Consider the following 21,070-nt stretch of genomic DNA (forward strand, 5'->3'; position numbering starts at 1 on the left):
TGGTATTGTCACTGTGATAGTCCACCAACAGGTTCCCAAAGCATATAGCTGCCAACATCCATCCATCCATGCACTACACCATTTTAAGGGGCATGTAGCCGATTTCAGCATTACTCTAAACATATCAACATTTCTGAACCCTTCGAAACATCTAAAGTATGTTGTAAAAACCTACTTGCCTGAAAAGTGGAAAGCAAAATACCTAACAAACTAAACGTGAATGAATTTAGGCTCCATCTTCACAACGTTTTCAAGTGAAATCACAAAACTGCCATTCCGTTTCAGGTGTCCGTTGACACAACAATGCTGCTCAGAGTAGCTGAAATTTAATTTTTTTTTTACACAGCTCCCAAGTTAAACCTTTTTTTAAGGTACTTTATCAATTTTAAGTTGAAAGTTTTTGAAAACACTCTGACTCCATATACCATATGTAATAAAATGCCGCATTTTGAAAACACTCGGGCTCTAGTAGTAGTAAATAGCTTTTCTGCACACACGAGAGTAGATTGACAATAACAACAATGGCCGTGCAGTCCATATTGACTTGATGGTTAAGAATCGCCTATAATAGCAACCCAACTTCATGGTCTGTCCACACGAATGCCCCTGTAATTCACGATTGTTAATGTTAATAGTATGTTGATCTGTGAGCGCATGTGTGTGTGGTTTCATTCCAAAAACTAACACCAGCACCCACTAGTGGCCCTTTTCCACATTAATGGACATCATCTTCAAAGCGTTGCCATGTAATCCGTCCACATGGTGGACGGATGTGGGTTTAAATACCGGCCAAGCCCTTTCTGTGTGGAGTTTTACTCGTGTTTCCTCCCGTAGTCCAAAATCATACATTTGACGTGATTTGGTGACCCAGAATTTCCCTCTGGGTGTGAATGTGAGTATGTATCGGTTGTTTGTCTCTGTGTTTGTCCTGTGACAGACGGACTGGTGAACCTGTCTCCCCAGGGTGTAAGTGAGCTGGGATCGGATGGATGGATGGATGGATGGATGGATGGATGGATGGATGGAGTGCTGTCTCACTGTGCAGTGGTACGCCACCAGCATACAGGCATCAAATCACAGCATTACATACTGGTCTGATGATGGAGATAGTGAATCACCAGCTGTATCCACACTAATGTCCCAGAGAAATTGTTTGTTATTGCAAAATTTAGTTAGCTGAAACAGGTGAAAACTGCATAAGATCCACCTGTAAAGATACTGTTGATGGGCTGCGTGCTTCAGTTGCAGTGGCTGTGTAGGTGGTGTGGTGGGAGAAACAGACCTGCTTGTTATCAAGTATAAAGGCTTGTAAAGAGGGAGGGGGGGAAAAAATCAGTGTAACCCACACAGAGCTGTGTCAGCTGACACGAGGGTGAACTCAGATACGACGGCAGCGGCCTCGTGGAGACAGTTGCCACGGAGACCGGCGCACGTCATCCTGTAGCGGTTGCCATGGTCTTCCTGACGTCAAAGCCCCTTGCAAGGTGCTTAGAAAACCCCGAGGCGCGGTTGCCGTGGATACTGGCGGGGGGAGGGGTGGGGCTTAGAGGAAGCGGAAGTGTCAGACCAGGCGGAAGTGGTACTGCCCTGAATAGCCCGAGCAGCGAGCGGAGGACGGCTGGACAAACTCATCGTTCACTGAACCGAACCCGGACCGAACCGGACTCCTAGTACACTCCGAATGTGAGTCGACCAGCACATCGCTCGATTATTGTTGCGTCTCCGCGTCGAGCGGGGTGTTTTTTGGCAGCCACGGTGGGGGCCTCTGCGGCGGAAGGTGCCTATTGTGGTTTGGGGCTGGGTGCGAGGATTTAGGCCGTGAATGTGACCAGACAGAACCGAGAAATTACCCTCACAGACACGCACACACACACACACACAAACACACACACACAAAACCCCAACCGAAAACCGTCTGCTCTGAGGTTGCCCGTGCTCTATGTGTGCTGGCGGCGTGGCCGTGCATGTTTTAACGTGGCAGGCCCGGACTCCCGTCGATGCATGTTGCGCGGTGCTCGCGTGAGGGGAGGGCGAAGCCAAGTTTGGCCATTTTGACAGCTTAGCGGGAGCGGTGGGAGCCGAGCCCCCGGCCGCTTCGAGGATGTCGCATTACTCGTTGAAAACGCACGCCGCTTCGCTGGGGACGGCAATGCCGCAGCGGAGGACACGTTTCTCCGCATTTTCGCTGCGGACTTGATTGGGCGCAGGTTGCGGGGGTCGTCTTCGAGCCTGCGAGCTCCGTCATGGCGTGTTGAGGCGATGCAGGGGCTCGAATCTTCCACATTTCACGGGAGGGGAGGGGGTTTCTCCCCCAAACACGGGCTCCCGTGCGACCCGTATTCTTTTAATGTGTTTTTTTTTTTTAGTTCTGTCGCGGAGCTGCCGCGGCGTTTCATGGCGTGACTCGGATGAAGTGGGTCAGGTCCCGTTAGCCACCGGAGCTAACTGCTAGCGCCGTGACGTCCGGCTAGCTCGGAGCTAGCTGGCGCTAATCTATCTCTCCATCTTAAAATTCCGCAGGGGAATGCGACAAGAGGGCGTAGCTGTTAGCACACTGCCTCCACCAGCGCCGCAACCTCAACATTCCCCCTTGAATGCGGATGGTTTTTAAGCGTTCGCGTCAAAAGATGGAAAATAGGTGTCCTCGGGCGGTGGATTTTTTTTTTTCTTTCTTTTCTTTTTTTTTTTTTTTCCTCCCCTCAAGCCGTGGGTGGATGCGCGCAGCTCTGCCGTTTGAAGATGGTGTCTCCCGGTTTCGCTGCTCTCGTTGCGGACGATCCGCGTTAAATCAGCTCGTAAGATTGTAAATGTAATCGAGTAGATGTTACGGCGCGCGGGTCGACCGAAACGGATCGGTTTAAACCGGTATGTGAGGGCGGGGATGCGCTCGGAACCGTGAGGAGCGGCGGCACCCCCCCCCCCCCCCCCCACCCCCGTGCTAAATGCTAACGAGATGCTAATGTCACAACACGACTGTACAAATGACACCAACGGGTAAAATAAAGTTGGATATTTAAAATGCGCAATAGGACGCAGTCGTCCCACGCACACAACCAGTCTAATAGTTTGTGTCATTGTTCTTGGTTTGAAATTATATGGAAGCGTCAGAAGTAGGACATTTATATGTATGATTTGCCTTCGGTGTGTTACTTTCAAGGGTTATTCCTAAACCATTTCGTTTTAAAAACTCACGTTTTAAAGGTTTTGCTGACCCTAATACTGTTTGTGATCCAATCACTCTATTATAATAATGATCAAATATTTACTCGTAAGGTAGAGCTTAATTTAAATTTTGGTTCTTTCAATATCAGTTAAAAGTTGCCTCCAGTTAAATCATTTCATTTCCAAAGAAAAATTTGTTTTTGCCTGTATGCTGGGACACAAATGACACATTAAGGTTCGTCACAGTTTTGTGGTCTTGTTGGTTGGGGGGGGGTAGACACCGTTTCAGGCAATTTAACTTCCCTTGTGTTGCACTTGTGACCCTTAAGGGATTGTTTTTTTCCCCCCCTTTGAGTTTACTGATATGGACAGAATGGGTTTCTGAATTCATAATGACCCTGGAGCCTAATGGTCTTACCATTTTGGGTTTTGGAAAACTAATGGAGCCTCGCTCAATATCAGCCAATAATTGATTTCTACTTTTGAGCCCTTGAATCAGCGCTGGGCGTGCCATCAGTGCACTCCCCGCTGAGAGGCTAGTAATTACTGGGCAGAGCCATAGGAGGTGCATCAGGATAGCTGGTTCATTTGGATAATTAATTTGTAACTGGCAGTTTTTAGACATGTCAGGTTGTCTTTTCAGCTTCTTCAGGTTCAATTAAATGAAAATAATTCCTACAACATTGAAGCTGCAACATCCATGTGTAGGAATAAGTGGGATGCTACTCATTTGTTAGATGAGCGGAGTTTGATGGAACACATTTTAGAAATCTAGCAACGTTGCCATTTGTTGACGTCACATAAGATTCATTACATTTGTTTAATTGCATTTAACAGAGATTTGTCATTGGCATGAAGGATGACTTGCATTTACAAAGCCATTTTCTGTAATTGTCGAAATGTGTGTTCTCTTTGTGGCGAAAACACCCAAACAGGAATCATATTGAGGATATTCTAGCGTTTCACTGCGGCTTTACACAATCAAACGTATCTGCCTCATGTAATCAAAGTTTGAAACGGTCTCTTGGTTGTCTTTTTGCATCCTCCCTCTTGTGAAAAGTGATTGTGGGTGAGGCTTGAACCACTAGTATTGATTGAACAGTGATTATCAGCAGCTCACTTGCATCTGCAATTAAACTGAGCATGAAAATGAAAATGAATCTGTGCACTGATCTGACGTCAATTAAATGCAAGACTTGTATTAAAGCCTCAAACAACCTAATAAATCTAAATAGTAGCTACTGGATACACCACCATTAAATGGACATCTGATCAGATGCCATGGATTTTTCGATGCCATCTGGTGGCGCTCAAGTAAACTTCCATTATGTGCTTTTCATACATATACCAGCACTGCCAATGTCTGAATAAGACAGGATGTGTAGATTAGTTTCATTAGCACTCTCGTGAAGACTGGTAAATGCTGCTAAATCTTCAAATAGCAACCATCATTAACCACAGGAAGCCTTAAAATACCAGTCGATGCCAGGATAACTGCTCAAAGCTGCATTTTAAACTCAAATCACCTCTCATATCGCAGTGTTGGTACGTCGGCCCAGGTCTCCTCCCCATGTGATAAGGGAACTAGTGAGCGAGGCTACAAAACACCAACTGCAGTTTTTCTAGAAGCTGCCGGTTTCCTGTGCGAAGGCTTTTAGTTTCACTTTGTGCTTGAGGAATAAACTCACTATCTGGTTTAACTAACTGGAACAACGGTTGCAGGTGCAACAGAGCTTTAAGTTGCTGCAAAGAACAATAAGGCGATTTCCCATAAACATTTAATACACGTTGATTTCTTTGTTGCATCTCTTATTTGCTTCTTTCCTTTGATAACAATTAATAAGTGCATCAAGATTGGTTGACGCCAATTTGAAGGGAATCGGCTAGTTGAACTGAAAGGAAAAGTCCTCGGTTTCTCCCACTGGATGCCTCGCGTTGAAAGAGTAGTGTGGACTTACAATAGTCTGCTTACGGTATTGTAGCCTATAACCTCTTTTACCTTCCATAGGGAAGCGTCTTTCTCATCCCATGCTCCCACAGGGAGGTCAAAGGTCAGGTAAGCTTCATAGATGCACGAACTCAGATGGGTTTTTTAAATTTATTTTGTCATGTCCCTCTGGTGGAAGGTTGGCCACTGACCTAAACATCTAATGCAAGGGTGTCCAAACTCTGTCCTGGAGGGCCGGCGTCCTGCAGGGTTTAGCTCCTCCCAGTTGCAGCACAGCTGATTGCACCGAGGGGCTCGCTATTGGGCCTTTTCATGACCTTGGTGGTGACATCATCACCAGGTTCACGTCTGCTGAAGCAGGGAGAGAACTAAAACCTGCAGGACTCTGACCCTCCAGGACCAGGGCTGGGCACCCCTGGTCTACTGTGTGCCGTCGCCTCACTTGGCTGCGGCGAGGCTGGTTTCTGGTGTGGGTGAAGGGCCGCGTTTTAACGTGAACTGTGACAGGGTGGCTATTCTGAATGCATTCAAATGTACAATCTTCGAGGTTGCATCGCACGAAATCCTGCTTTAAAGCTCGCCGAGGAGTTGATGATGTGATGTGAAAGAGATGAAGGCAAGGCTGTGGCCTACTTAGACCAACAGATTCATCTGGAGAGCAGAAAGCCCTCGGGGATGAAGGAACAGGGAGCAGCCATTTCACTGGAATTGAGTTTTTGACATTTTATGATGAGCCATTAAGTCACTGCTACTTTTTTGTTTTTTTTATACGTGATCTTTTATAAATCATCCTTTTGCTTCCATTTTACCGCTACTGTTTTTCCTTTTTAAACCAAGGTCCAATTTGTGTTTACACACATTTTAACAAAGTGTTTCTCCCAGCTCTAGTGATCCTGGCTCGTCTCTTTCTACTGGCTTCTAGTCGTCGTTTCTCCTTCCTGGTTCTGTAACATGCTGTACTTAATATCTTGGGCCCTCCAGCTTTCCACACCTCCGTTTCTTACACTTGTTTTTCTGCCCTTGGTGTTGCCGCCTCTTACCTTATGTTTTTATTCCAAATGCCTGGTGTAGCTGGAGCACGTGCAGCCTCTGCAGTAAAGTTCCGACTCTCCGCGGCGAGCTTCTAACTCTCTCGGCTCTCTGTCTCTTGCAGCCTAAAAGATGGATAAGAACGACCTGGTGCAGAAAGCCAAGCTGGCAGAGCAGGCCGAGCGCTACGACGACATGGCGACCGCCATGAAGTCGGTGACGGAGCAGGGCATCGAGCTCAGCAACGAGGAGCGCAACCTGCTCTCCGTCGCCTACAAGAACGTGGTACGGCATCCGTCAACTGTCTGGAGGTTTTGGTTTTTCCCCCCCACCAGGAATGTGTAGTGATGATGGAGACTGTTTTTCAGGATCACTTTGCTTGACATAAAACTGCAAACCAAACATTCAGCTTTTATTGTGAGTGTTTCCACAAATGATTTTCTAATTCTACATGTAAATAGGAGCAGTAAAGGTTCCCAAACGCAAGTTCCTTCGATTAGTTCGACACACAATTAGTCGACTACAAACTGGTTAAAGTAATTAGTGTTTTTTCTTCCACGTTTCACCATTACACTGTTAAGCCGCTATGATCCTGCCACTGGAACAACAATCAGTCACATTTAACTCTGGCTTTTTTAGATCAGCCTGCACAGAATGGTTGTTGCCAGAGTCGGGTTAGCTGAGCGTCGTTCACCCAGAGACCCTGATCTCACCTCCCCTGAGGTCACGCAGCGACTCTCAACTAGATCTGCTTCCTCTTAGTTTTAACAACTGTCTGGGCCCAAAGTGCTAACCTCCAGAACTGCATTTAAATCTGATGTGGTTGTTGGGAGATTTTTATTAAAGGCCTTTGAATATGTACAACGTTTTCAGGCACAATCTGGAAAATACTGACGGAATTTTCCTTTTCGAAGCTCGGAAAATGTTTGTGTAGTTGACAAATTTGTCAAACATCCCTTTTTGTTCTAAATCAACATAATTAAGAATAAAACGACTTGGTTTTCTCATTAAAGATGGATCTTCTGAATCAAATTCATATCGTGAACCAGCATTCCGCTGTGGCGTTGAAGCCAGCAGTAGTGAGACACGTCTGCATCACGTCCAGTCCCAATGTTAGGACTCCATGAATAACTTGGACAGGAGCAGAGAGCAGAGCCTCAACAGTGTTAAGAGAAATGGAAGGCTGCTGCTCAGGACGCCGTGCCACCATCAGCATGCTCGACAGTTGAGAAATCTGCCTGGGGTTTTATTTGAGTCAGATGCTGAATTACACCAGCCTATTTTTAAGGTAAATCTCTATCTGGGACAGGTTTTTAACTCTTTATGTCAAATCTACTCTGCCTTCATCTGCTACAATAAACCATTTCACACAAATAATTCACTGACAATGGATGAAACAGAAATACGCCTCCAGTTTTTTCCCTCGGTCCCTAAAATCAGCGATCACATTGAGCAGGTCAACAGGATTGTATGAGAGGTTGTGATTTTTTTGTTTGTTTTTAAATTTGGTCACAGTGTGTTAAACACAGCAGTGAAAGCTGAAAACGTCTTTTTAAACACTACCTTTTTTTTCTTCTTTTTTTCGAAATGCAAACATTTACTCAGTACGTAATGTGCAGGTTGCAGGATTGGACGGCGCCCTCTGACTTTAGCTCATCCTGGCAACCATCACTCACTCGGTGTTGCATTGCAGAGGCTGTGGCCATTTGTGCTTTTTGGACGATTTCAGAGTCAAACTTTTGAGGCACAAATTATGTAAGAGTAGCCTCAGGTTTTCCAGCACTGCTGCTCTGTGTATCATTGAGGATTCTTTTTTTTTTTTTTTTTCAAAAAAAATTTCCCCCCAGGCTTGTGAACATTGAGTATCCTCGGTTTATTTTGTGGCTTGTTTCATTACGAGATGTACGTAGGAGGAGATTTCATACAAGTCACTCTGGGATGGGATGTCGTCATACATACCTTACAGGCTGCTGCGGGCCCCCTTCGTATGGCAACGATTTGAATTAAAACCCCAAACTTTCATTGAGCTTCGGTTGTCTGTTTACACAACAGTGGCGCTTAAGAGTCGCCGAAAGTGGCTCCGACAGTGGAACTTTCAGAAATCGCTCCGTCTCCATGGAAACAGGCGAAAATTGGTTTCTGGAAAGACTCAGTCTCCCTCGACGGCGGAGACGCTGCTACTCGTCGCCTGCCTCACGGCCGTAGTAGGTAGATGTTGTGCACATAGGAACCAAGTTTCCTCCGGTGTAATAGCTCCCTGTTCATAATCTCCTGGACTTGGTACTTTTATTTTGACAAGGCACTGTAATAATAATCCACCTATTGCTCATTTGTCCACGAGAAGGTCCGAGTTCTCCCGTTAATGTTGGGAGTGTGTATTTGTCTGTGCGCGTGTGTTTGTGGTTTCATTACAAAAACAAGTGGCAGCCACTAGTGGTACTTTATGAGAACTACATCTTTTTCAGCATTTCTGCCGTTGCCACATTAACGCAAAACTTCTGAAATAAAAACACATATAAAGATACATTTTCAATTAAATGTTGCATAAACAGGGCTGCCTTAGTGGATTCCTGTTGCTACATAGTGTGATTTTTTTTCAATTTTTTTGAATATATATAAACATGATCAGCAACATCCTATTGGTTTAATAAATCACATTTAGTTGTGGTTTGAACAGTTCTCGTGTCTATTTCTGTTTTCTTTAGTAGTTTGAAGGTTAGACTTCTGTTTGGACACATAATACTGCAAATATCGCATTTATGATTCTAATCTATGGGTGTGGTGATTTTTTTCTGTTTTTGCGATGTTGAACCTTGACGTGTATAACTTGAGCTGCAATTCTCCACCCATACATGTAAGATGTTTTCTCCTCCCCGCTCTGTTGTCGGCGTTAGGTGGGGGCCCGCCGTTCCTCCTGGCGCGTCATCTCCAGCATCGAGCAGAAGACGGAGGGGAACGAGAAGAAACAGCAGATGGCCCGCGAGTACCGCGTGAAGATCGAGGCTGAACTCCAAGAAATCTGCAACGACGTGTTGGTACGGAGGGGGGGGGGGGGGGGGGACGGGCCGGCAGAGAGTGAGGGGGTGGGAAAAAGGAGTGGGAGATGGTGTGGAAAGGGCCAGGAGAAGAAGGGAGACCAAAGACGGTAGAAGAAGGAAGCTCGCTGTGGCCGATTCCTCCTGGGCGAGGAAGGAACAGTCACATGGTGGAACTTGTGGAGACGCTAATAACGCAGCTCGCCGTCAAACAGAGCTTACATTTTACTGTTTTCCCCCCCACTCGGCCTCATTATTATTATTTTTTATTTTTTTTACTCGAAGAGGCGGCGTGAGCTCGACGACACTTTGTACTATAAGAGGTGATAAGAGAGGCGTGTTTGTGAGGAGCGCTCTTGTTCATAATGTGCATTTTCACGTGGAGTGGCCTCGCTCGTTCAGGACAGGAATAGAGCCACGCTGGAAAACAAAAGCAAAAGGCCTCTTGAGTGGGAGCGTCACCCACAGATCTCATTTCGCTTTCTGGTTCTTGGTTAAACACAATTCGAAGCAAGAAACTTGGATGTACCTTTGTTTACCCATGAAAAAAAAAAAAACCCTCTTTAAATGTAATCAATACAAAAAGTCAGAGCGTCGCCATGCGAGTGTGAAACATTTCTGAAACGGGGGGGAAAAAAAGGTTTTCACTTAAAGTCGCCATGGAAACGGGGCCTTAAACTCCACTGAGCAGAAATTGTAGCTCTGTGCCTGAAACATGGCCTCAAAAGAAGCAGTCGGAGGAATTGACCCCGTCTGTCATTTTTAAACGGTTACAAATGCCCCGGCTATGATTTAGGCCTCACGAGCAACTGTCAGGTCCTGATGGAGGGAAGGGGGGGGGGCGGGGCAGAAATCGCTCAAGGTCACACAGGCTCCAATTTTTTAGCGCATGAGCAGACGTCTAATAATATCTTGAAGGTCAAACTGGAAGCCTCTGCAGTGATGTGCTGCTGAAGGAGTGAAGGCAGGAGAGGCTGGGTGGAGGCGAGCCGTCCTTAAAGCAGCAGGGGGCCTGGGACGGGGGGACGCTCCGATGCATCTGCAGGACAGAAAAGCGTGTCGGTGACGTCGACCGGGGAGAACTCGCCAGCCGACAGAACAGTGGCCCTTATTTTCCTTCACTGTGTGAATCGGATGGCCTCGCTGGGCGCAAAAGCTCAAACCAATGAGTGGAGTCATTGTGAGAGACTCTTCAGTCAGCTGAAATTCTTCAGGTCAAGTCTCTTATATTAATATCTGTCTACTCCAGCCTCCTCCTCTTCCTCGGTACCAACAGTGTGTGGAAATAGTTTCCCTCACGAGATTGTCACGGGCATCAGCTCTTCAAGGGAGAGCGCTTTATGAAGAATCAGGGTTTTTTTCTTTTTTTCATACCCCATTTTATCTTAGTGTTTAATGTCTGTGTTCACATGCTTCAGCACACACAGTGACACACTCGGGCGTTTCTATCTGTTCAGTGTTGTGCAGTAAAGAAAGTCCCGTTTCCTCCACATAATCGGCATCGTTATGTTTTAAGTGCAGTTCTGCCCGTGCCAATTTGAAGATGAATGTCAAAGTAAATGGACTCCATTGCAGGTCACATTCATACATTTTCACACACGGCGATCATCAACCTTCAAGAGGTTCAGTGTTTTGCCCGAGGGAATCGAACTACCAATGGTCCAATTGGGAGACTCGCCTTTGAAAAGGGCTCAAGTCAAACCAGTGTTTACACCGACACCCTGCACTGTAAAGGCTACATATACAGAATAAAATGACATGTTATGTAAAGCTACTTTCATAATGACTTAATGTGAGAAAAAATGTGCTGAGCTGATTGGCTCGTTTTTAAGTCCCTCAACCGATTTTCATGTCGCCCCACACCCGTGACCTTTGGCCCTCGCACCAGTTTTAGCAAACCGACGAATCGAAACCCATGAAGGTGAGTAATCTGGATAATGATGTGGCTCTGGGTTGTACCGCACTAAATTTCTAATGACAACACCAAGCTTCAGATGCATTTTCGATGTCCGTTTACGTGACACTGGTGCTCAGAGCCACTGAAAACAAAAAGCTCTTGAAAACTGCTCTTAAGACTGAAGATTCTGGCTCCGTCGCCGTGTAAATGGGAGGAAGCTCTGGTTCTATCCCGAGACCGCTGAAGCTGCTCATGGCAGCCGTAGTCCATGGTTCTTCTCCACACAAATACCCCGTATTTTAATTTCTTAAACATGTTACAACGACTTTGTCTGCTATAAATGTCTTGAGTTATTCATTTAACCTACAACCTTTAACTAACTTATAGATAACAAATTATAAATGAAGGGTTTCTACTGTGAATTCCTAAAATCTCAAATTCAAACAAAAAAATGATTAAATTAATAAGTAAGTTTGGGATATTTTGTGTATTTAAAAAAAACAAACAAGTTTACCTCTGATGGAACTGATTCCAATTCAGTGATCTCAGGCTTATCTTTTGGAAAATATAAATTGGCTCGTACTACAAATATGGAGGATATTTTGGTGGTTGACTCATTTGGGCCGAGTCCGTCTCTACTTTAATGGTCCAATCCAGCCTCTGTCGCTTCATGATTTATTTTCATCATGAAACTGCTTGACAACGGAATCGGAAGACAAAAAAATGTTCCTCTTAATCCGGCTCAGACTCTGTCATTCCCGGGACGTGGATTCCTGCTTCCTGGTTCCAGGTTTAAGGTTTCCCTCTCGGTACCCGTGGGGCAAGTTGCTGGATTGAGCCGGCTGAAGCAGACTTCTCCACGGCTCCGGGTTTGAATTGAGACGGAAGAAACAAAGCCGGTCTCAGTGAGGAGAAGCTCTGCGGTAACGGCGGCGCTGATCACATGATCGGGGTAAAACCCTCCCTTCACTGATCAGATGCCTCCACGAGAACGACAAACACACTTTCAGAAGCACATTTCCTCCTCCCGGGTTGTGATTGAGGGAGAAAATGTTCCTGCTGGTGAATTTAATCCTTCTCGTTCTGTCCCGTTTGACGTTTTGGCTCATTTTAAATGAGCAAAACGTCAACCGAGACCAGAAGAACCATAGTGACCTTTTAAGTTTAAATTGTAAATCTTCGCTTTGATGTTTCGAAGAGAAAATGTCAAGAAACGCTTGGATGTTTTTGCAAACCAGTGAAATGTCCAATAACCTTCTGATGTCGCTGTTGCATTGTGGGAGTTTCTACAAACTCCCCGTGACAGCGGGGCTTTGAAGCTAGTTTGATAACAACCAGGTAACTCGCTTTTATCTCGGCTCGGGTCTTGTCGTTTCATCCACTAGTATAATATTTTCCTTTCCCACTTCCCCGGTTGCTTGTCCGGCTGCAGCCTCGCACGGTCCGGTGTTGGCCCACGGCCCTCATGTTTGACACCCTTGGCCTCCACTCTAACCTCCAGTGGAGGACGAGCCCACGCTGCAGACGCTCTTCCTCTGTGGTCTGCGTGGCGTCTGCCAGCTCATCCAATGGCCTGCTGCAGGCTTACGTCACTGGGTGTGTCCCTCATGGGACAAAAGACCTTTATTAGGCCCCGTTCACATGGCAACAAAGAGAAAAGCTGCACAGAGCAATGGAAATAATAAAAAAAAATGAAAAAAGCTTCCGGCCCTCGCAGGTGGAAGAAATGCTGGTCCTGCGCTGCACATCAGTGATGTTGTCATGAGTTGTCATAATAAGAGTCTGACGTGGTCTGTCCACTAGAAGTGGGAAGAAGAGTGTCTGGGCTGTGATGGATTGGCGACCGGGCTTCCCTCCTGGTCTCACTGGCCTGGGTCTTGTCCTGGCTCTCTCTCTCTCTCCCCCACCTTGTGTCTGTTCACCAACCCTTCTGCTCTTCTGTCTGTTCCAGGATCTGCTCGACAAATTCCTCATCGCCAACGCATCTCAGGCAGAGAGCAAGGTGTTCTACCTCAAAATGAAAGGGGACTACTACAGATACCTGTCGGAGGTGGCCTCTGGGGACTCAAAGAAGGGTGAGTGTCCATAGTCTGCCTCCCCGGCAGGTAGCGTCGCAGCACGGTGACACTACGGTCCGTCCCGAAGGCAGAACTGCGTACGTGTCGCTCCGGGTCTTAAGGGATTAAAAGACGATTGAGCAGAGTTATGTTTGTTACTCAGGGTGTGAACTCGGGTTAACGGGAGAAGGGTTTCCTGTTTGCCCGTCTGCTAATCGGTGTCCTCTTTAGCTCCTTGAACAAACGTCAATAGTTTGCCATGTCTTGGACAATAAATGTTTCTTCACTGTGTTTTGTTGTTTTCCACGAAGCTTGATTCCCTTTGGAAGCCGTCGTCCAGCCTTCAGTTGTGACGCGTTGGTTCGACGTGTTGGAGACCTTTTCCTCTTCATTTGGTTTGAAGAGTTTGATTTGGTGCAATCAGGGAAAATCTAACCGCGATGGAGCAAAACCAATGTGTGTGGGCAAAAAACTGTATTAAAGTTTTTTATCCCTTCAGTGTTCAAATGTGGCCAACGTGACTTCCCTTCGTCACTGGCGGAAATCGATTCGCGTGTTTTTCAAATGAGCCGCCGGCTGTGATTGGTTCAGGCCGGAGTTGCATTATATAACGTTGCGGATGTTGATGTTGGAATTTCTGCATCTTCTCGCCATTAATCGTGTTCAAAGCAGGAAGGAAGATCCACGTCTGACAACTTGCGTGTTTTAGATCTATGGAAGTTGTGAAAACTGCACTTAAACCTCTACATCAGGTCCTGAAGAGAAGGAAAGAGGTTTTCTAGAAATGAGTACACTGCCGACACTCTAAAGATGTAAATGACCTCCAGCGGGTGTCCAACAGAAGGTCCGGGGGCCAAAACCGGCCAAACCACCAAGAAGAATCAAAGAAAACCGTGATTTTTCAAACAAAGAATGAGACACTGAGACGTTGTGACGACCAAGTTTCTTATTTCTTATTTCATTGTCTTTTTGTCCCAGAAGGTTTCATTGGCTTCATTTTGAGATCGTAGTCATTTTCTGTCGTAAATGTTTAGTTTAGTCAAAATAGTTTCCCGTCTCTTGTGCTCTGAAAGAAAAACTTCAGTTTCTATATCAAGGTGGAAACTGGCTCCTGGACTATGTGTTTGAGGATAAATTAGGAGTTCTTCAAGCTTTCGAGAACAGTTTATGAAATGTAGGTTGATTTCAAATTAAAATAGAACTTACTCTGTCTTGTTGGACACCACTGGGCTGGACCCTGTTAATATCCTTTAAAAGGCTTTTCTATAACTTGGTGAATATTTGATTGTGGATTAATAAAAGGAGTTACAATGATCAATTGCAGGTTAAGGAAATGCAACTAATTCATGTTCGAATTTGTCAAACATTAAAAATATTTACGGGAAGGTTAATTGTTTTTCCGTATGTTAATATCGTTTTCGAATGTAGGTTTTATCCCAACAGAACGTCAGACGATGCATACGGGGAGTGGTCTGTCGGCGCCGGCCTTTGTTTTTTTTTTTCCCCTATTTCTGTCCCCTTGCTTACGCTGCTGCTGCTAATGGGTCCAGCAGCTCATTCAGACTGTTGCCAGGAGATTGTAACCCGTGGAGTTTGTTGCCAGGTTATTAATCTTTCCTCCTCCGATTGTCATGGAGACGAGCCGAAGCTACACGGACTCGGCCCCCTCGTCTGAGATCACAGCTTTTCATTTGAGCTGCTCTCGAACCCCGATAACGGTCCGTGGAGGATTAGTCCACATGAGGCTTCTGAAGTCCTTCTCTCCCTCACATGGGAGGAGGAAAAGGCTCTTCTTCTGCTCCTGTGACGTCTGAAGTGCTGCTGAACACCTTCAGAACTTGTGGATGAACAGTCGTCAGAGAAATTGTCTCCAGACAAAGAATTGGGTCTGATTCCAGCCTTTTGTCTCAGGAAAAAGGGGGTTGGGGGGGGGGGGGGGGGGGGGGGGTAGATGGTGCATTGGCTTCTCACAATAACCACACCCACATCTAATGTCTGCCCAATCACAGAAGTTGAGTGTGTGTGTGTGTGGCGTCTGGAGGTTCCTCCTGGTTGACCATGTGACTGTTTGTGGCGCAGACACGGTGCAGAACTCTCAGCAGGCCTACCAGCAAGCCTTCGACATCAGCAAGAAGGACATGCAGCCCACACACCCCATCCGGCTGGGCCTGGCCCTCAACTTCTCCGTCTTCTACTACGAAATCCTCAACTCGCCCGAGCAGGCCTGCTCCCTGGCCAAGCAGGTCCGTCCTCACCCCATTACTATTATTATTATTCACAAAATCCTTCATCCTGTCCAGTTTGCAAGACGAGAAAATGATTTAGCTTCACCTGGAGCACGAGGTACATTTGATATAGGTACGCATGTTGGTACCTAGTATTGGCAAGTAGCTGAAGCTTAGTACCCATTCAGGAAAAGTCCATTATATTTATATGGACTAGTTTAAAAACAAGTTTGATCAATGTGCTTTCCTGGGAGAAACGTGATTAAATAAGCGGTACCATACATGACGGTGTGAGTTCTGGACTGGAATGAGAACCCAGAGAGCACACGTCTTCAGAAGGTAGCGAGGGAGCGAGTGGTAGTGACGGCCATCAACCACTAGATGGCGCTGTCTGTTGGGGCAAATGTTTGAAAACACGTTTCATTGCGCCATCTGGTGGAGTCAGTCTAATAGTGGTTGGAGCTTCATTCCACCCAGCGGCTCCATAGAGAAGCTCAGCCGCCTCCATTTCTATTGAACTCACCTCAACGCTTAAAACTGTAGTTTAAAGCTCCGATAACATGAAGGTTCCAACTTATTAAACAGCTTAAAAACGAGAAATAATGAAATGTGTCGTCGGTGGTTCTCAGCCGGTGGCGACGTGAGGAAGAAAAGAATCGGGCTGCGGAAAATGTTTTGAAGTAATTTCAGAGCCTTTCAAAGAACCACGTCATGTTTTTAAGTCGTCAGGATAAAAAGAAATTAAACACGTTTGCAAAGGAAACCAGCTGCTTTCATCTGACAAGTAAAGGTCATAGCAGCACTTTGCCACTAGATGGCAGCGTTGCAGTGAAACAGGCGTCAGACATCAAGACGACTCACCAGGTGTAATATTACAATATGAAGTGTATTTGCTGCTTCCACGTATTGACATGAAGTTTAAATCTTGGGTTGTGTCATTATTGTTGTTATAATGATGCAGTGAAACTGTTTTAATGGGATTTAAAATGTTTGCCAGGCTTTCGACGAGGCGATCGCCGAGCTCGACACCTTGAACGAGGACTCGTACAAAGACAGCACGCTGATCATGCAGCTACTAAGGGACAACCTCACCGTGAGTGCACACGCCCGGCCACAGCGCCACCTGCTGTCTGTGGCCGGGAGCGAGCCCGGCGCGTCACGCTTCAGCCACATTCTCACACACGTTCATGTTCACCACTCAGCGCTGACGCACACAAGTCAGGTTGTTGGTTATTGAAGCTGTAAACACAAGATCCAGTTGATCCTTTCCACATTTTTGTTCTTGCTTTTCACAGACAACATATGATATATGAGCTTTTTTTCCCTTTCTTCTCGCACAATGAAGCAGAATGACCTCCGCTGCCCCCTGGTGGCAGGAGGCTGTCTAGGTCACGTTTCCTCACACTGATGTTTCACTAGTTTCTTTCCAAAACCTGAGTTTTGAATGAACAGAAGTCGAGCTGCAGAACGGATGTTTCTGTTGACTGACGTGTTTTTGTTTTTCTGTGTCTTCCAGCTGTGGACATCAGAAAACCAGGGCGACGAGGGTGAAACCGGCGATGGAGAAAACTAGAGCGCACTTCACTGTTGACCCATCCCCACACTCTTCCTCCTCTTATCTCTCTTCCTCCTCCTCCTCTTCCTCTCTTCGTACACATAAACAGCCCGTTTCATTCCCTCGTCCCACTTTTTCAAGCCCAGCCTCCCGACTTCCCTTCTGTATAACCTACAGCATGAATAGTACCTGACCTCCAAACACCCATATTTAAAAAAACTAAAATAAAAAAAAACTAAATAAATCAACTGATGAGTGTGTGTGGGGGGGAGTGGAGTACTCCATCACCCCCTCCTCCCTTTGTTTCCACCCTCCCTTTAATCATGGCACTCCAGCGGACGGCTCCGACTCGTCTTTGAGCACGCAGGGAGGGTTTTTTACCCCCGACCACCGAAGATATTGATTCTCCTCCTCTTCACCTCCTCCTCCCCCCCCCTCCCCTTACATCTCAGTACGCTTCTTACCCCACCCACTCCTCCCCTCTATAGTGATTTAATGCATTTATATAGTCGTCCATCCCTTCTCTTTTTGGCTTTTCTTAGTGTACTGGCAAAAAAAAAAAAAAAAAAACTGGCTGGTTTTATTCCACTTTAAACAAAAACGAAAAAAAAAGGTTATTAAACTGTCCGTTTATTTTCAACAAACACTGTGATGTTTAGTTTTTCCTCCAGATTGTTGTTTGGTGACTTAAAACTAAAGAGAAGGCCGAGCGTGGAGCGATCCGGGAGGGTGCGTGTGTGTGTGTATGTGTCTGCGCGTGTGTGTGTGTGTGCGCGTCTGTGTGTGTATGCGTGTGTGTGTTGGACGCAGCAGTGCTGTTCTGCTGAGGTTTATACAGAAGGGTCCTCCTACAAGGCTGTATTGTGACACTGACAAATTAAAAACAACCACCAAGCAGCTGTGTGATCCAACACCTGGACCCCCGTTTCGTTTGACACCCCCACAAAGATTTGGAGAATATTAAAGATACATTCCACCTTCACCTCCGACACGGTCCGGTCCGGTCCGGTCCGGTCCGGTCCGCCTCATGTCAAACTGTCCCTGCATCGAAACTCCTTCACACGTTCACCTGCTCCCCTCCCCACTTTATTTTTGCGGTTGCTTTTTTTTTATTTTTTTTTTTTATTAATTATTCTGTGTGTTTCTATAACAAATCAAACTTCTGGGTTTTTTGAAAACTGTAAAATTGTAAAACATTTTTAGAGTTTAACTGTAAATCTGTCTTTTTTGGAAAACGGTTCGTCGATGTTGTCCGTGAACACCCGCTTTGCAGAAGAAACAAACAAACAAACAAACAAAAACGTCAAGTCAGCTGCTGTTTTAATATTTGTTTCTTTTTCTGGGTACTTTTTTTTTTTTTTTTTTTGCCCCTCCCCCCCGCATCCTCCTGCTCACGATTCAGAGACGTCCCCAAAAAAGTTTCCACTCGCTGCTGAATGGTTTGATCGACCAGTGACGGTGCATGCCTCCATCTTCCCTGCTGCAGACCTCCACCCCCCCTCCCCCAGACACCCGCCCCGGACAACATCTCCTGAATGCTTTAAAAAGCTTTTGTCCAATTCCACTGCGAGAATAAACCAATTGGAAGGAAGAAAGGCTGAACCTGTGGTCAATCCTGACAAGGGAATGTAAAAGGAGGAAGTTGATTGGCTGAGCTCAGTAACAAGATGAGGGTCATCTGAAGGGAAAAAGCCTCGTTTTTAATCCCAACTAGGAATGAAACGCAGGAAACAGTTTAACGTGAACAGTTTTTAAACAAAAAATCCAATGAAGCTGTGATCCGAACCACAGCCGGTCTGCAGGAGAGCTCCTGTGGGTCAGACGGAGTTTTTCATGATGAACACCAAACGGTACCCCCCCCCCCCGATCTGATGTCTTGGCAAGTTTCTCTTATTTAAACTACAACTGGCAAAAATGAAAGTCTCCTTGCAGTTTGTCGCGTTCACCGCACACTGCCCGTACAACCGTACTGTACCACGTACAATACCGTACCACCGTACTGTACCACCATACAGTACCATACCACTGTACCGCACCGTACTGTACCATACCACTGTACAGTACTGCACCACCGTACCGTACCACTGTACTGTACCACCGTACCGTACCGTACAACTGTACTGTACCACCATACAGTACCATACCACTGTACCGCACCGTACTGTACCATACCACTGTACAGTACTGTACCACCGTACCGTACCACTGTACTGTACCACCGTACAGTACCGTACAGCTGTACTGTACCACCGTACAGTACCGTACAGCTGTACTGTACCACCGTACAGTACCGTACAGCTGTACTGTACCACCGTACAGTACCGTACAGCTGTACTGTACCACCGTACAGAACTGTACCACCATACCGTACAACTGTACTGTACCACCATACAGTACCGTCGTACTGTACCACAGTACCGTACCACCATACAGTGCCGTACCGAGGCCCAGACCTGCAGGACGCCTGCTCAGTATCCCTTCAGTCTTTCTTTTTCCGACTTTTTCCTCCTCAGTGTCACAATATCCTTGTCATGAACCATCTCAACATTCCACCCTGTAGGTGTAGAAGAATCATGTGTCTCAATGTTTTGATTTTATTTTAATTTTTTGCTGGGGACAAAATGTTTTCATGCACTGACGTTTAAAAAGGTTATCCCCAAAAAAAAAAAAAGACACCTCCCTGCCGCTTTTTTCTCGTTAGCTGAACAAAAAAAGAAATAAAAAGGCAGTTATTCTTCGCATTCTAAGGGGGAAAAAAAAGATCCCATGCAGTAGTGAATGTGGCACCGAGCCTGTCTGTATATCTGGTATCTGAAATCATTTTGTTTTTACTGACCAGTATTCTGCTTAAAATAACGAAAAAGGAATTAAAAAAAAAAGATAACCCAAAAACGACGGAAAAAAAAAAGTTTGCTTCTGTGACTGATTTTATTGCTTAGCGCGCACGTGGTTGTGAAAATTTAGAGTTAGCTTAAGGACACCAATAAAAATGAGAAAAGAAAAAAAAAAAGATCCCCTCCCTTCTTCGATACTGCCCCTCCCCCTCTCTGGTTATTGACGTAATACTAGATTTGTGTATGTCTTTTAAAAAAAAAAACAGAAAAAAACAATTCCAACTCTAGTTTCACCTTACATGTTATTAACAGGACAAAATGTAAAAGACAATTTAAAGTGAAATAAAGGTTTTATCAGTTCCGAATCAGCATCTTTTCTGTTTATTACTGTCATTAGCCTCGTCGGACTGCATGCGATTTGGCGCTATGGGACCCCTCGAAGCTGTGCAGCGTTATTTAGGGGGGGCGCTTTATTTTTATCTGCTTTCCTCAAAAGAAAAACGATGTGAACGAACCAGTAGAGGATGTAGATGGCATGCCAGGCCACAAGGGGGTGCTGTTGGTTGTTTTTTTTGTGCAACGTGCTCTAAACGTTAAAGGAGGGAGAGCACCGAGCTGGATTGTTATTACGGTGACTGTCAAAATAAAACTACCAAGCTGGATTGTTATTACGGTGACTGTCAAAATAAAACTACCAAGCTGGATTGTTATTACGGTGACTGTCAAAATAAAACCACCGAGCTGGATTTTTATTACGGTGACTGTCAAAATAAAACCACCAAGCTGGATTGTTATTACGGTGACTGTCAAAATAAAACCACCGAGCTGGATTTTTACTACGGTGACTGTCAAAATAAAACCACCGAGCTGCATTGTTATTATGGTGACTGTCAAAATAAAACTACCAAGCTGGATTGTTATTACGGTGACTGTCAAAATAAAACCACCGAGCTGGATTTTTATTACGGTGACTGTCAAAATAAAACCACCGAGCTGCATTGTTATTATGGTGACTGTCAAAATAAAACTACGAAGCTGGATTGATATGACTGTCAACCCAAATTGTTGATTTTATTTTATTACAGTAACTGTCAAAACCACCAATTTAGGTTATTACAGTAACTGTCAAAATAAAAGTACCAGGTTCAGGAGAATATGAAACTGGGAGTCATGACACCACAGAGCAAACGTTCAGATTGGCTCAACTGAACATGTGCAGTAGAGGCGCTTCAGAAAAGCACCGTGGTCATGTGACCCGCTAGAACGCAAATAGAGATTTGTATTCATGTTGCAAAATAAACTGAGCAGCGGCATGTTCTTACAAGGCA

At 45.5% G+C, this 21,070-nt stretch overlaps 1 protein-coding gene across 1 annotated transcript; it reads left to right on the plus strand.

The window, feature by feature from the left end:
* Nucleotides 1–1,552: 1,552 nt before the first annotated feature.
* LOC308129656 (14-3-3 protein beta/alpha-1) lies at nucleotides 1,553–20,446 on the plus strand. The gene is made up of 7 exons (XM_080495649.1): nucleotides 1,553–1,683; nucleotides 6,264–6,424; nucleotides 9,034–9,174; nucleotides 13,023–13,146; nucleotides 15,208–15,371; nucleotides 16,351–16,446; nucleotides 16,870–20,446. The coding sequence occupies exons 2-7, from the start codon at nucleotides 6,272–6,274 to the stop codon at nucleotides 16,924–16,926; spliced, it is 735 nt and encodes a 244-aa protein (XP_080351775.1). The 5' UTR covers nucleotides 1,553–1,683; nucleotides 6,264–6,271; the 3' UTR covers nucleotides 16,927–20,446.
* The last annotated feature ends 624 nt before the right edge of the window (nucleotides 20,447–21,070 follow it).

Source organism: Blennius ocellaris (genome assembly GCF_963422515.1).
Source record: "Blennius ocellaris genome assembly, chromosome: 4".
Taxonomy (NCBI): Eukaryota; Metazoa; Chordata; class Actinopteri; order Blenniiformes; family Blenniidae; genus Blennius; species Blennius ocellaris.